The following is a 14,585-nucleotide window of genomic DNA, read 5'->3' as shown; positions in this document are numbered from 1 at the left end:
CACCTTTCGCAAGCCTTTCAACAGCCGCGGGAAGCTACTCAATAATTCACAGCTCCACCTAGCCGCTGATCTCAAAATTAAAACAAAAACACTTTCCCTGATGTCTCATATTTTATTCTTTTCTTTGCCAATCATATTTTACCTCAGTTCCCCTTTCTTTCTTCTTCTCCTCCACCTCTCTGTTACATATTTTCTGCTACAGGAGGGAGAATTGGGATAGAAGACAACCGTTTGTGGAGGCCACCCAACTCATTGTTACAGCTGAATTTGAAAGCCAAAAAGAAAGCAATACAGAATTCGTCCAAGCAATCTCTCTTGGGAATAGCGCAAAAGTGTTAGATTAGGTCATTCAGCATCTCTCAAGCAGTCAGAAGAACCAGATAGCAGAACCAAAGAGACACGTGAGAGACAACAAACAAGAGAGGATGCCTGTCCTCGCCAGAAAATGAGAGCATTCGTCATTTGTTCAAACAGCTTAAAACAACCCATGTATGTTATTCTTGCAAGCAAACTTTCTGTCGTTGTGCGATTAATGACTGTCCAGAGAAATCACAGCATTGTCATTGCTTTTTGATCAATGCATGCTGACGTTCATTAGGAAAGGCATGAGTACTGTGAAGGTAATAAAATTCCTGCAAATGTAGTTGGGTTAGGTTGGATTAAATGCGAATACAAAGACTGACAATAAAAAACTTTTATTTGGACTCTACCACCTATCAACAGATCAATCAAAGTAATCTTTATGAAATAAGCTCCTTTATAAGAAAAAAAAAGTAGAGGGCAATTTCTAAAGAAATTGCAGGTGTTGAAAAGCTGACGCTAAGTCTTAAAGGTTCTAATTTAGCACAAATGGAATTTAAAAGTTGAAAAAAACCTTTATTAAAGATGTGGAACATTATAAAGTCCGAATTGAGTTTCTGTCTTAAAGTACGAATGAGTAAAAAAAAAAGTTGAAAAGAGTATGAATAGCTGAAAAGGGGGAGGTTATAATTAAATAATAATTAGAATATTAAAAAGCGAAGGCAGTTTCTGAAAGAACTGTGGTTGTGAATGTGGGAATTGAAAAGCTGATGATAATAATGATGTTGAAAGTTGAATATTACCAAGGATATATGAAATGATGCTGAATATTTTAATGCTTGTTGAAAAGCTCATGCCAAACTGAACTGCTGGCTTTAATTTGTATGTGGAAGAAGTCAAATAAGTATGAAAAGTAGGAAAGGATCTAATAAGTATGAATGGGATTCAAAAGTTGAATAAACCTAATAATGAATTAAAGATGCAGAACAATATTAGGCCTAAATGGAGTTTCCGGCTTAAAGCAGAAATAAGTAGTAAAAGCTGAAATTAGTATGAATAGCTGAAAAAGTGGAAATTATAATAATATAATTGCCTTTGCAACACAATACGTATCATATTCATTATTTTGTGTCTTAATGCTTATAAATAGTTGACTGATAGTCCAACCACATTTCACCCATCTGACTGTGAGAACTATACTTGAAAGTGTTTGAGTGTTTGGATGTGTTCCTGTTGGATTGTGTTCGTTACCTCTCTCTCACACACACACTCTTGGATATGGATATTCACACGTACCTCCAAGAGAGCTTGCTCTCTTTTTGTCTACGTGTTAAACACAAACATACATAGACATATGCACATACGTATACATGCACAGTGACACACTGTTTCACACACTGCTCGCCTCCCATAAACAGCCAGCCTGAGACATGGCACCCCAGACAGATTTCAATCACCCCATCTGGGGAAAAAAAGACTTCCCTTGATACCCAGCGAAGCTAGATTTTCATTTCAATTTTCTGTCCAATCCAGAAAAAGGGGAATAAATGGAAACGCATACGGGGGAGAGATATGTAATGTCATTATAGTAGAAAAGTAATCATCTCAGGCCTGCTTTGAAGTCCGGGTTGTCGATTGAATTTGGTTGTCTGCCGGTCTGATTAAACAAACCTCCGAGCCGCAAGTTGCTATTAAATCCAAACAGGCTTATTGGATTACATTAGGATTTGATACATCAAACGATATCACTTCATTTAGTATCCCAAGTAACAAACTTTTCTTCATCAGCCTGGTTTAAAGCCTAATTACAAAAAACACAATGAAAGAACATCTGTTACACCTGTTCCTGTCCATTGGGTGCCATGTTTTTGTCTTTCATTGCATCCAAAACTCGGTGAACAATTTTCATATCATCTGTGTGAATGTAGCAATGAAAGTGCCTTTTTTAAAACTGAGAGACTTTCATGTTAAATGAACTTTCTCCAGTTGGTTAATTGACTTGCTCAGTGTCTTGTTGTGAATAATTACCCCCAATGCTATAAGGTCCCTGTGAACCTTTCCCTTGAGCAGAGCCCTGTTGCCTCTCTGTATTGTTAACAATTTGTATCAGTAGGATAATTTTTACCTTATTAATCACATTGCATCTTTATAAAATAGAATTTCAACATGTGGAGTGATGTAGCATCATTTTAAAAAATGGGTCCATTCTTAAAACAGTTAATTCATCTTCAGGACAAGCTGGAACCGGAACTAGGCTTTCTACTATGGGTGAATACTCAATTCTGATTCGCTGTAGGGTGTCCATTAATTGCAAATAATGGACACCAATTAAGTAGCTCCTGTGAAACTGTCTGATCTAAATAATGCGCTTGAATGAGTAACCACAGCAGTGGGGATGCAGTCAAAGCCTGTTTAAAATTTATTGCCACACGTTAACAAGCTAACATTTAATTACAACAATGAGTGACTTCAACATTTCATTAAAGCTATGTGGAGAGTACGACAGCTCTGATGACTAGAATGCAGCTAAAGGAGAAATTTTAAGTTAAAGGAGGAGTTAAAGGCACAATATGTTGCGTTTTCACATTAGAATTTGTAAAAGACGTTAAATATTTTGTTGAGTTGCATTTTTACATTATACCAAGTGTTTCCAACACAGAGAAATCCTTAATTTATTCAAGGTTATGGTGCTTTTCCTGATAGTTGTTGCTAGCAATTTCCAGGAAAAGACGGAATGTGTCGGACGAGAAAGTGTGTCACACGTGACTAAACGTAACATCAATAAATCTTTAATTTCACCTCTGCCATGAGCATGGTTTCTACCTGCGTTGTGTCAGATAGCTTTTCATCAGCTATGATGGTTGTGTAAAAGTGAAAATAACTACTCCCATTACCATACATCACTTCGTGACATCAGCAAACTCTGGTACGTCTTTTGTTATTGTTTTCATGCGTAGCATATACTGTGCCTCATCGTCGGAACACCACAAGATGGCGACTCTAACACATAAGCCACAAGAAGTACATTGCCCCTCTGAACTTAATGACACTTTGTCTCACATAAACAATCCTCTTGCATCCTGTTTGCTACTTGGGGCTGGGAATACTACACATGACCCATCATTTGTTCATGAAAATCTTGACATTGATTTGGGGACACTGACAGGGTTGGATAGCTGGCTAGCTTTGTTGTTACACATCCTGTCAAATTATAGTTACTGCTTGTCAACCATACACTATATTATTGATACTGAACCTTGCTAGCATAATGTAAGGTGACCAGATGTCTGAAATGACAATCAGTGACATGTCCAAGCTGATGGTCAATATATCATTACAGTAAAATAAAGAACACTATTATCTATGAAATAATAAAAGGAAGCAATTCCAGGTAGTATGATTTTCTTCTCCTCCCTCTCCAATCTTTAGTAATAAATGCTGCACTATGAGATGAATACTTTGATTAGATTCCCATTCCTTACCTCATTTTTGGTTAAAAAAAATATCGCAAAAACAGTCTAGAATGCCACAAAATGGGTCAAAATGACTGTCCTCCAAAAAAAGGTCAGCCTTACGCTAACATTATGCTAGGTCACCCTAGAAAAACATTAGCTTTCCTGTTCAAAGCTGCGCCAAAAGTTTCGGTTAGCTGATCAGACTAGAAATATCTATGGTTTGTCTGATTCAATGGTGAACATTTCCTTTGCATAAGAACTTTATAATATGATAATGATTGTTCCGGGTTTTAGTTAAACCTTCAGGTGTTAACAGGGAAATGGTGTTACGACTTGTGTAAAGTTTTAGATTTTGACTGCAAACCACATGAAGATGGTGACCATAGTGTCAGCCGCTGCAATGCCCATTATGAGGAATTAATGGACATCGGAGTGACCAGAGCCAGCCACTGTGCAGCAGACAATTTTTGCCTCATTATCAGCATTATTATCACCATTTTCCCTCCCATCTTGAAGCTTTTAATATGTGCACCAACCAATTTAATTTAAAAGCTGTGCGGCTGTGTTGCTGATTTTTACCATCTGAAATCTTTACTGAGCAGATCGTTGTCAGGTCAGGGTCCAACCATGACAGAAACAACACTTTTCCTCGGCTATTTCCTGTTATTTGTTGACCAGTTTACTCCGAGTGTATCGGCCATTTTGCTCAAAATGAATTTCATGCTGAGAAAATGGTCCACAATGTGGAGATCACTGAACCAACCTGTCACAGTCTGGCCAATGCACTGTGGCATATTTTCTTTTAATAGACCGTTGAGCCTTGCGCTGCTGTGTGGCTGCACTGTATTAAATTGGTCTAAATGGCCACCCTGCCAAGGAGAGAGAAGCGGTTGTTTGGATCTCTAATATTTCTTTTGATGTTTGACACTGCAAATTACCTCATTATTTTGTTTTGTATCACATCTTTAGTATCTGAGGTGGAATCTGTGGGCACGATAAATGTGTTCTGTCTCTTGCCCAACCCAGGAAAAGCAATAAAGGAATTGAGTTACAGAGAAGTACATTTCAGAAATCTATCTTCATTTTCCACCTTTCAGTCTCTGTGGATCGGACAAATTCTTTAAATAACAGGCCTCTACAGCCCTGCAGAGCATGCCAATAATCTGTCATGATATTTAACATGAGGAAATTGATCATTTCTGTCGGCCTGACTTGATGTTTCTTCTAATTTGGTGTCCCTTTTAAGCATCAAGATATCCAACAGATCTGTATATCAGAAGTTTTAACCAGACATTTGATTAAACTTTCAAACAGTTCTTTTTTGAAGTGCGAGATTGTAGCGTGCATAATTTGTAGCCTAAAGACAGTTCAAATCCCGCATTTGCAGGATAAATCCCTGAGGCACCCTTGAGCAAAGCACTTGTAACCTCGACTCAATTTGTTGTGGTGCTACTGTCTGGCTTCAAATAGTGAATGTTACTGTGGAAATGTCCTGAAAAAGAGGGCAATACTAAATAAAAAAAAAACAAAAGTTTACTTCCAGATGTGGGCTCTTTGTTGTCTGTTTCTAAAAAAAGATATATTTGCTTAATATGATCTTTTCAGGGAAACACAATCTGGACATAATGATATTAGTCGTGAATGCAACTTCAGATAGAATATTAGCTTAAAGGGTAACACTGAGACCTGGAGCCTATTTTCCCATGTTTTTGTGTCTAAGTGAGGAATGGTGGACCAGGGATCCTTTATAAAACAGTAAATTTTACATTACCATCATTATCTTCACTCAAACTTGACAATAACAAAGTAAAACTAACCAAAAATATCTTTGCTCATATTTCCACTGTTCCAACAATCACCAGCACTGGTTTGGTTAAAGTGAAACCTTAATTCATGCCGTCAGATGTGAAAATATCAGGAGAGGAGCGAGAGGGAGGTCGGATGTCAGAGGAGCGGTGGAGAGAAGAGGTGTGCACAGCCAGAGCATGTTCACACTTCACTGGGTGAATAAAGAATTTATTTTGACCGAATAACCAGAGTTGGTTGCTGGGGCAGTGGAAAGATAAGCCAAGACGTTTTTTTTTGGTGAGTTTTCTTTTGTTTCTGTCAAGTTTGAATGGAGATGATGATGCCAATGTTAAAATTTCTGTTTTCTTGAGGGTGTCTATTCTTTCTTTCAATACTGTTGTCACACACTTAATACAGAAAGACTATCTCAGCCTGTTGGTGGCAAAAACAAGCACTTTTAGTAATTACTTTGTAATGTAGTTTTGCTTTTGCCAGCTGCAGCACTCTTCCTCAATGCTGGAACAAGTTCAAAAAATGTTGTTTAATTTCTGAATTTAAAAAAAAAATCAATAATTTAGTGCCCTCTCTGCAGTAACTCTTACAATACCCATGTGTTGTAATATAGTCATAAGCATATTGTGAGTTTTTTTGTGGATTTTTTGGCACCAAAAATGCTTTGTTGCTACTTATTACTGTTTATAGTAACAGTTAACTTGGTAGTGGCATTGGAACTGGATTTCTTGTAATTCTTGTAATCGTAAGTGTGAGGCTCAGTCATAATCACCATGGTTACATATGAGAGTTGGATCCGCTTGTGACTTGGTCCACTCAGGAGCATCCATAACATTTTTTTAAATAATAGCTAGTGTGGCTCATCGACTTGCACTACCTGCTGGTCGGCACTGGAAATGAATTTAATTTATTTAATCTGACCAGAGGCAAGTGATAACAAATGAAAAACCGCAGGGGGGATATCAAAAGCAGAGCGGAGGAAACGCCCCCACACCCCCCACCACATCACCCCGATCCCCCTAGCAATTCTCACCCAGCATCACAGGGTAAAAAATGTCATGTTTTCCCACATACATGCATAACTTTTGAACTGCTTAAATGGGACGTGCTCTTTCCCTACACATTCTGTTATACATATGTATGTGCGCCTGTGTGCGCCGGCCCGTGTGTTTTCACACTTCCCTTTTGCAGGAATTCATCATCCTCCGGGCAGCATGTTTATATTTATCCTTCCCCGCTCTGTACTGCTTTGTACATCTGTGAGCGATTCACACGTACGCATGCTCACACACATGCGTGCACATGCAATCTCTTCCTGTTTGCTTATAATTAATGACTGTGGCGCTAATTAGGAGGCGCGCAACTCCTCAATACCCCGCGACTGTCTCTCATCCATTCTTAGACTCACTCCTCGGAGCTTTATGAAGCAACGCTGAAGTGTTTTGATCTCTGCAGGAAACACTGGCAACAGAAAACAGGAGTATGGTGGATACAATCATTTCATATACTGCAATGATAAAGACGGGTATTACAGCTGTTTTCGTGGCACCCATGGCCACACAACAGGGAGGATGAGTCTGTGCAATTGTGCATAATTGTATTGTGATCTCTGTTGCCTCCAAGTATTTTTTTGCCACACATTTAATCACCACTCTGTGCTCCTCCTCGGTTTCTCAGTCTCTCCTAATGAGCATGACACACAGTCAGTGTCACCATGTTAAGCCTCTATTCTTTTAATTATCTAGTTCCTCTCCACTTGGTGTGACAAAGGTTGCCTCCTGTCAAAGTTTAGTCAGCGTAGGTCACCATGGCATGGGGGGATGTTAAATGACCACACATTTAGCACAGAAGTAAGTCCATCTGTGACCCGTTGACGTGCCGGACTTTGATTCTGAATTAAAGTATCTGAGAGGAAGTCTGACAGCATTTAAAGCACTTTCTCTGGAGTTTTTTTTAAATTTTGCGATTCAGATCGTGTCTTTAAAACAAGGCGACTGTGTTTGTGTTTGTTTTGTTCTCCTGCTCCCACACAAAACATATTTGGCATCGCACATCGCAACAGTCAAAGCTGAGAACAACAAAGTTGGAGGACAGGCGGCAACACGGGCGCCTTGATAAATGATGAGACTGCTGAGGCTTCTTCAGCAGTAGACTTGATGTAATTACCATCTGTCATCAAGGTGATGTGGTGTGATGAGAGTGACTATAAGGAGTCCTCACACGTATAGTAAATACAACATGCAACTGTTTGCTGAACCACATACTTGACAAACATATGCCCTATGGTTACTACGACAACCAGTGTTTTCCACAGAAGTCTGACTTGTTTTCTAATGAATCCAATGTCGCCAGTTGGCTTTAAGATCCAATTTGCATTCAGACTGCAGATACACTTCAGTGATGAAGTCATATCAGTTTACCACTGAGTGCAATTTACTTATACATCTCATTCCGCCTCCTCAACTCTGCAATCATGTCCGTAGAGATTGCTTAACTGGGATTTGTTACCTGCTCGCCAGGCTTGAGTTCTGGTGCCCATTATGGCAGCATTCCCTGCTGGCTCCTTCCAACCCAGCCTTGTGAACATCCTCCTTCAAGGTGACTAGCTAACAGCAGCTACAGTTAGCAGCAACTAGCAGTTACTTTAGCAACAACTGTCCATCAGGAAAGTCCTTTAAACCCGGAGAGTTGAAAGTTGAAAGCAGCAGGAGGACATCAGCGTAAAGAAAACATAAAACATTTTCTCCTATCTATTTTCATAAAATAGGGTCAGTGACAGAGTTAATGTGTGACATAGTGTTGTAAAGCGTTATGAGATCATACACAGCAACCAAAGTTAAGTTGTACATTGAGCGAGAACAGGCATTCAGGGTTTAAAGTCCCTAATACGAGTCAGTGCGGCATCAAAATAACTTTGAAGCTGTTATTTTAAGTTCAGTAATGTTACTTTTATGTCTGGTTTGTTAGAATCATTTGAAATTTTGACTACTCATAGAAAAATAAAGCAAAGGTGAATCAAATGTTGTCCCAGTGTGCCATGCCAGTGAGCCAGCATACATGATACCACTGCTGTGTCTGAAAATCACTAACTACACAGTGAGTTTTGTAGCACTGTCCGAAAACATAGTGAGAATTATTATACCTTATTAGACTATCCCACAGTGCATCTGGTTGGATCTTGTTGCCTAAGGTCCTTATTCTTCACTATATTGGGGGCTCACTTCATAATTCTATACATAAAAAAGTCCATACAACCCAAGACCCTGGAACTGGTTCAGTGAAATCCAGAAGTTTTCAAAGTTTCACTTCAAAATGTCTGCTGTGAAGGTCAGGACCAGTAATCTAAAACCTTGGCATCTAAATAGAATTCAGCATTCATTATTTACACCTATGCTTTTCCTACCTTCACATGTCAAAATGACTTCTTTTGATAGCATGATTGCAAACACCTCCAGTTACATGCTACATACTAATTGTGTGCAAGCACTTTTGTATTACAGGACATGATACAATACAGCATGTGTAGTGATGTTCATCGGTTTGGAAATCTGAAATGCCATTACCTACTACACTTCACAAAGAGATAAAATGTTTTTTTTGCTAATAATATAATACTATTTTTGTTTGTTTTCGAATATATTTCTGGATCTGTCTCATCTTCAGCTGTGAGCAGAATCCTTACTGTCTTTGTGCATTGCAATGTGGGACAATACTGAGATCTATAGCACACTTAGAAGCATTTTCTAGTATGCAACTGTTACTCGTCATTTTCTGTCTAAATTCAGCATCAATATCACAGAGTCTCTTCTCAGCATACGTCTCACCATATGTGCCCCATTTCCCTCCCTACAAGTCAAGATGCTCTTTAAACATACCACCGGCACGCACAGCCGAGTGCGTCTTTCCCCACCTACTGCAGCTCATTTAATAATTGAAAATCACTCACTGTAGATGAAAGACAAAAAGAGTGAAGCTATTATCATTCTGCATAGAGTTAAATCTTTGATATGTCAGACTACATTCTCTTGTAAGCTTGATCTCTACACATAGCTTTGGTGTTGTGTCTGGATGAACGTAGATGTTCTCTCAGCTGGGGGCTTCCAAAAGCAAGGGGGCTGCTGGGATATGCATATTTGCTCTGCCGTCAGCTTGTCAGAACAGATATAGATTAATTCCAGGACTGTCGATGAAACAAAGCCACGGGGGTAAACAGGGGAGGAATTGGGATGCAGGTTGAGTGGAAGGGAAAATTGAGACTTGGTGAATCTGAAGAGTCGAGAAAAGTGACCGATGATAGATCGAATAGATGGGGTCAAATTTAGAGAGGTGGCACAAACTACTTCTCTTGCTGAAGTTTCTGTTCAATTTGCATGTATGAGACTTGCTTTTTCCTCAAGAGGACTGGAGAAAAACAGAAGAGTGAATAAGGTACAAATGGCCGGAGGCAAAGATTGATAACCAAACCAACTGAGGCACCCAATTAGGCTTTACGCTGCATACTGGCGTTTTAGCCCCCCATGCTATCTCAGTGCACCGTGAGACGCAGTCACACTTAATATGTTGATAAGGATATATTTATTGAGCTGAAATTAATTAAAAACACATCCTCGCAATGCACAGCCTCTTCCTAGTACATTTTCTGAAGAACAGCCCAAGCACATTTCAGAATTCATTAGCTGCTTAATGATCATTGCCTGACTGGCACTCTCGCAAATGTGCCAATCATATCCAACTGTTGAAATGTCTTGAAAGTTTGACGACCATCCAGAAACCGCGGAATGTGTCTTCAATTAACCGAGCACTCTTCATGTGAATGTCTGCCTTCTCTGTGGCGCGTAGGGGTTAAGCAAAGAAATCTTTTCACAGCAGATTTATCAGCATTGGTAAGTCCAGCTACACCTTAACACAGCTTGGAGAAAGTTTTACATTTTGATTCATCATTTGGTGTGTTCTGTGAAGGTTTCCTTTGACCAAGCGTGGAGTCTGAAACTCATTTAGCTGCACACAGAGAAAGGTTATAGGGTCTTACTTAATGGGGATTGGATGCTCCTTTTCTGCCGCAGCCCCAATTTGGGAGCTTGCCTGAAAAGACAGTTGTCTCCTTCAGAAAAGTTTTTGCAGGTTTCAGCCTGTAAAGATCACCTCTTTATTAATTTCTTTCTTGCCTTGCTTTACATTTTCTTGCAATGCGGCTCACTTCCCTGAGGACTGAGCCTGCATTTCTCTCGAACCATGTGGAGGCACTTGTTGAGACTGCCAGCCCACATTGATTTTAGAAGTTTGGAGAGGGAAAAGGCACGTGAAATGCAATTTTTGCAAATTGGATCCAAGCCACATTTGGAAGTGGTTGAAATGGGATTCAGATTTTAGCAGATTTAGAGAGCATTTCCAGCCCACCCATCACATTGTGTAGTGTCTACAGTGTTGGAAAGCTGTGTCACCAGTGTGCAAAGTTACTGATGCCTCTGTCATTACCACAGCAACCCATGTGGATAGATTGGTGATGTCTGGACAAATCCAATGTAATCACTTGCAAATAACAGTGTGGGCAGTCTGTCGTAATGCTCTGATTTGAAAACCAATTCTGATTTGCTTGCAGATTGAACAAAGTCGTTTTTGTGCATCTTGCATTTACGTCACCTGTAGTGGATTTCAGTCCTTGGCAAATCTATCTGACTCATTATCGGACTGATGGTGTATTCCTCTCTTCTTTTTCTCCAACAGGTGTCGAGAAGGCTACCAGGGAATCCGCTGTGACCAATTTCTGCCCAAGACAGACTCCATCCTGTCTGACCCAAGTGAGTTTTCCACATTTTCCTACTCTACTGCTACAGTGTATTCAGTGCACCAACATAATTAGACCCCAAGTCAAATTCGAATGTATAAAAGGAAACATAAGGGGGAACGAAGGTCATGCTTCTTAGATCATTCTGATGAGGTTCAACTGGAGGAACATTTACTCTTAAGAGGATTGATCCACATTAATAAAGCACAGAGAGAAATCAAATGTTCGTGACCTTAATGCCAAAGTTTGCTGTATGTGCTCCCACAGCCCCGAGCTCTGCTGTACAAACATCCTACATGACAGAGTAGCACCCAATATTAGCTCAACGACCATTACAGGAGCACTCAACTAGACAGTATAATTAGAAATCTGCTGTTTGTGTGAAATATAAATATTTTCACACCTAGAAATTTTACTTACTGCATATTCCTACTGAAATATGCTTTAATGGTATTTCTTGAAAAACGCTGTAAGTCACTGAAGCAGTCATGCAGCCATTTATTCCATAAAAACATAATGCAAGGATTCAATTGAATACAGTACAAAGGCAAGATATTCAATGCCCTAACTGATTAACTTAATTATTATATGGTGGTAAATATGCATGGAACATGGTGGTAAATATGCCCCCATATAGGGGGCATATTTACCACCATGTTCCGTCACCATTACTTTTAACAAAACCCATAACACTTATTGCTGAAGTTTTGTAAGTGAAATTCTTTTCCATGCTCGCTTGGTGTGATGTAAGGTCCTCGACAGTCCGGGGTCTCTGTTGTCGTATTTTTCGCTTAATTCATAATGCATCGTGTATTTTCAATGGGGAACATGTCTGGACTGCAGGCAGGCCCGTCTAGTGCCCCAACTCTTTTACTACCAAACCACGCTGTTGTAACACGTGCAGAATGTGTCTTGGCATTGTCTTGCTGAAATAAGCAGGGACGTGCCTGGATGGCAGCATATGTTGCTCCAAAACCTGTATGTCCAAATTACCCACTAAGACAACCCCGTACCATCACAGCTGCTGGTTTCTGAACTTTTACACTGGGAAGAATCTGGATGGTCCATCTCCTTCTTTATATGATCATGTGGATTTTTAATGCAGTGCTGCCTGAGGTGTCAAAGATCACGGGCGTTCACTGTTGGTTTTCAGCCTTGCTCCATATGTGCAGAGATTTCTTAGGATTCTTTTACTCTATTAAGGGTCATAAATGCTGAAATATTTTCCATGCAATTTTGTGCTAAGAAACTTTATTAAACTGTTGGACAATTTGCCCAAGCAGTTTTTCTCACCCCTGCCATGCTTGTGAATGACTAAGCCTTCTGAGGATGGCACTTTAATATCCAATCATGGAACTATCACCTGTTACCAGTTCCTCCGAATGTTCCAAGCAGGTGTTTTTTGAGCATTTGACAACTTTCCCCGTTTTTTGTTGCCCCCATCCCAATTTTTTGAAACATGTTGCAGGCGTCAAATTCAGGGTTTATATTCACAAGAAAAAAGTTCATCCCTGAACATCAGATATCTTGTCTTTGTACTATATTTATTGGAGTATATGTCAAAAAGGATTTGCAAATCACTGCATGAGCTTTCTATGTGCATTACGCATCTGTATGCGCAAAAAGCAGATCTTCTATCAGCAGGATTTAAAGTAGGTCTTCAGAAGCCAAAGTATTGCCATTTTTTAAGATCTCACCACCTAGATAATTGTAGTTAAACTAATTGCATTCACCTGGCGTCCCAGGTGAGCATTGGTCCCTAATTAAAAACCCAGCAGGTCTTTGGGTTTAATTCTGAAAACCAATGCTTGTTACATGCATCGATACACACAGCAAAACAGGACCACTGCAAAGTAGAGAATAACAAGTACTTTTTAAGTATTCCTGAGCAAATTCTGATGATTCATTTCACTAAAATTCTTTCTTTTTTACGGATGAAAACACAGAAAATAATGTGAGAATGCTAAATGAAAAATACCACAGAATCCTTCAGCCTTAAAAAATACATTTCTCATGATCCCAAACAATCTTCTGTCAAGCTTTCTTTCATGTTTAAGTGATAGTAATTTACTGCTTTGCTACTTTTCAACTTGAGCTTTTCTATCTTCTTTTATATTCTCCTCGTTCTTATACTTTGTGCTCACATTACCTTTTCATTTCCTCTTCTATTCCCTGCTTTCTCAAATACCCTCGCCCACTCAGACTAATGTCACTTCTCCCATTTCTTTATCTCCCAAAGACATGGTCCTCTCAATGTCACATAGCTGAGGGAAGAACACAAATTGCCCTAACTTCTCTCCTTACTGCTCGCTATCTGTGCCATATTCATTTCCCTGTTCCTCTCAGCTCATTCCAAAAAATGTGCAACCTTGTCACTGGGGCACTAATGTTGTGGTAGTACAATAGCTTATCTGTGACTTTTCTACTAATAAAGCGCGTGCTGTAATAGCACCGTTTACTGTTAAAGGACAGTACTGTGCCTTTGGGGATTTTTACCTAAACTGTCCAATGTCAAAACCCCTCCCTCTCTCTGGTGATATTCTGAAATTAATTTAATCATTATGAATATTAAATGTTCTACTTGATTGCGAGGGAAAATGTGCCATAAATGAGACATGTAGATTAAATGTGGCAAATGCAACAACACTGTTATCACTTTCTCTTTGTTAATATCCTTTACTTTCCAGATCATTAATTAAGTCTCCCTAATGAGGTTTTTAATTCCAAGCAAGTATTAGGGTAATTGTCCTTGTTAGAACAACACTGGTGTTCACTGAAGTGACACCCATTGCTTTGTTTGTACACCGAACCTCCTGACCTGAACGTAAGAACCGTTACCGTCCTCATCGCTTAAACGCTTTGTCAAATGTCAGACGGAAACATTGTTGATTGTGTTGCTGCTATATCTGTTGGCAGTGCACCGCTGGTCACGTGGGTGCCCTAAGTGTAATTGCTTTGTTGCGCCCCACCCCTCTTGTCATAAATCTATAATACACATTGTGTTTTGCTTAGGCACCTATTCAGATCTTGAAAGTTTAGAGCACTGGTTCCCAACCTGGGGTCCAGGCCCCCCTTAGGGGGTCTCCAGAAATCATAGGGCGTCTCCAGGACTTTTAGATTTTCATGTTACAAAACTATTTTAAAAGCTACATTTCTTATTTTTTTTATTTCTTCTCTTCTTTGTTAAATTAAAAACAGTAGACTACTTTGTAGACCACAACTTTGTGACCTCTCAAATTCTGTTA

At 39.5% G+C, this 14,585-nt stretch overlaps 1 protein-coding gene across 1 annotated transcript in view; it reads left to right on the top strand.

Annotated features, from left to right (window-relative positions):
* The window catches only part of nrg3a (neuregulin 3a), a 608,543-nt gene that overhangs the window by 489,695 nt on the left and 104,263 nt on the right, over nucleotides 1–14,585 (top strand). The window contains exon 3 of the mRNA XM_084735640.1: nucleotides 11,280–11,353. Coding sequence (XP_084591766.1) covers nucleotides 11,280–11,353 — 74 coding nt within the window. The remainder of the gene's footprint in view (nucleotides 1–11,279; nucleotides 11,354–14,585) is intronic.

The sequence above is a fragment of the Lutjanus erythropterus genome, chromosome 14 (assembly GCF_056507025.1).
Source record: "Lutjanus erythropterus isolate fLutEry1 chromosome 14, fLutEry1.hap2, whole genome shotgun sequence".
NCBI lineage: Eukaryota > Metazoa > Chordata > Actinopteri > Lutjaniformes > Lutjanidae > Lutjanus > Lutjanus erythropterus.
The sequence above is the reverse complement of the archived record's forward strand: the minus strand, read 5'-3'. Positions and strand labels throughout refer to the sequence as shown.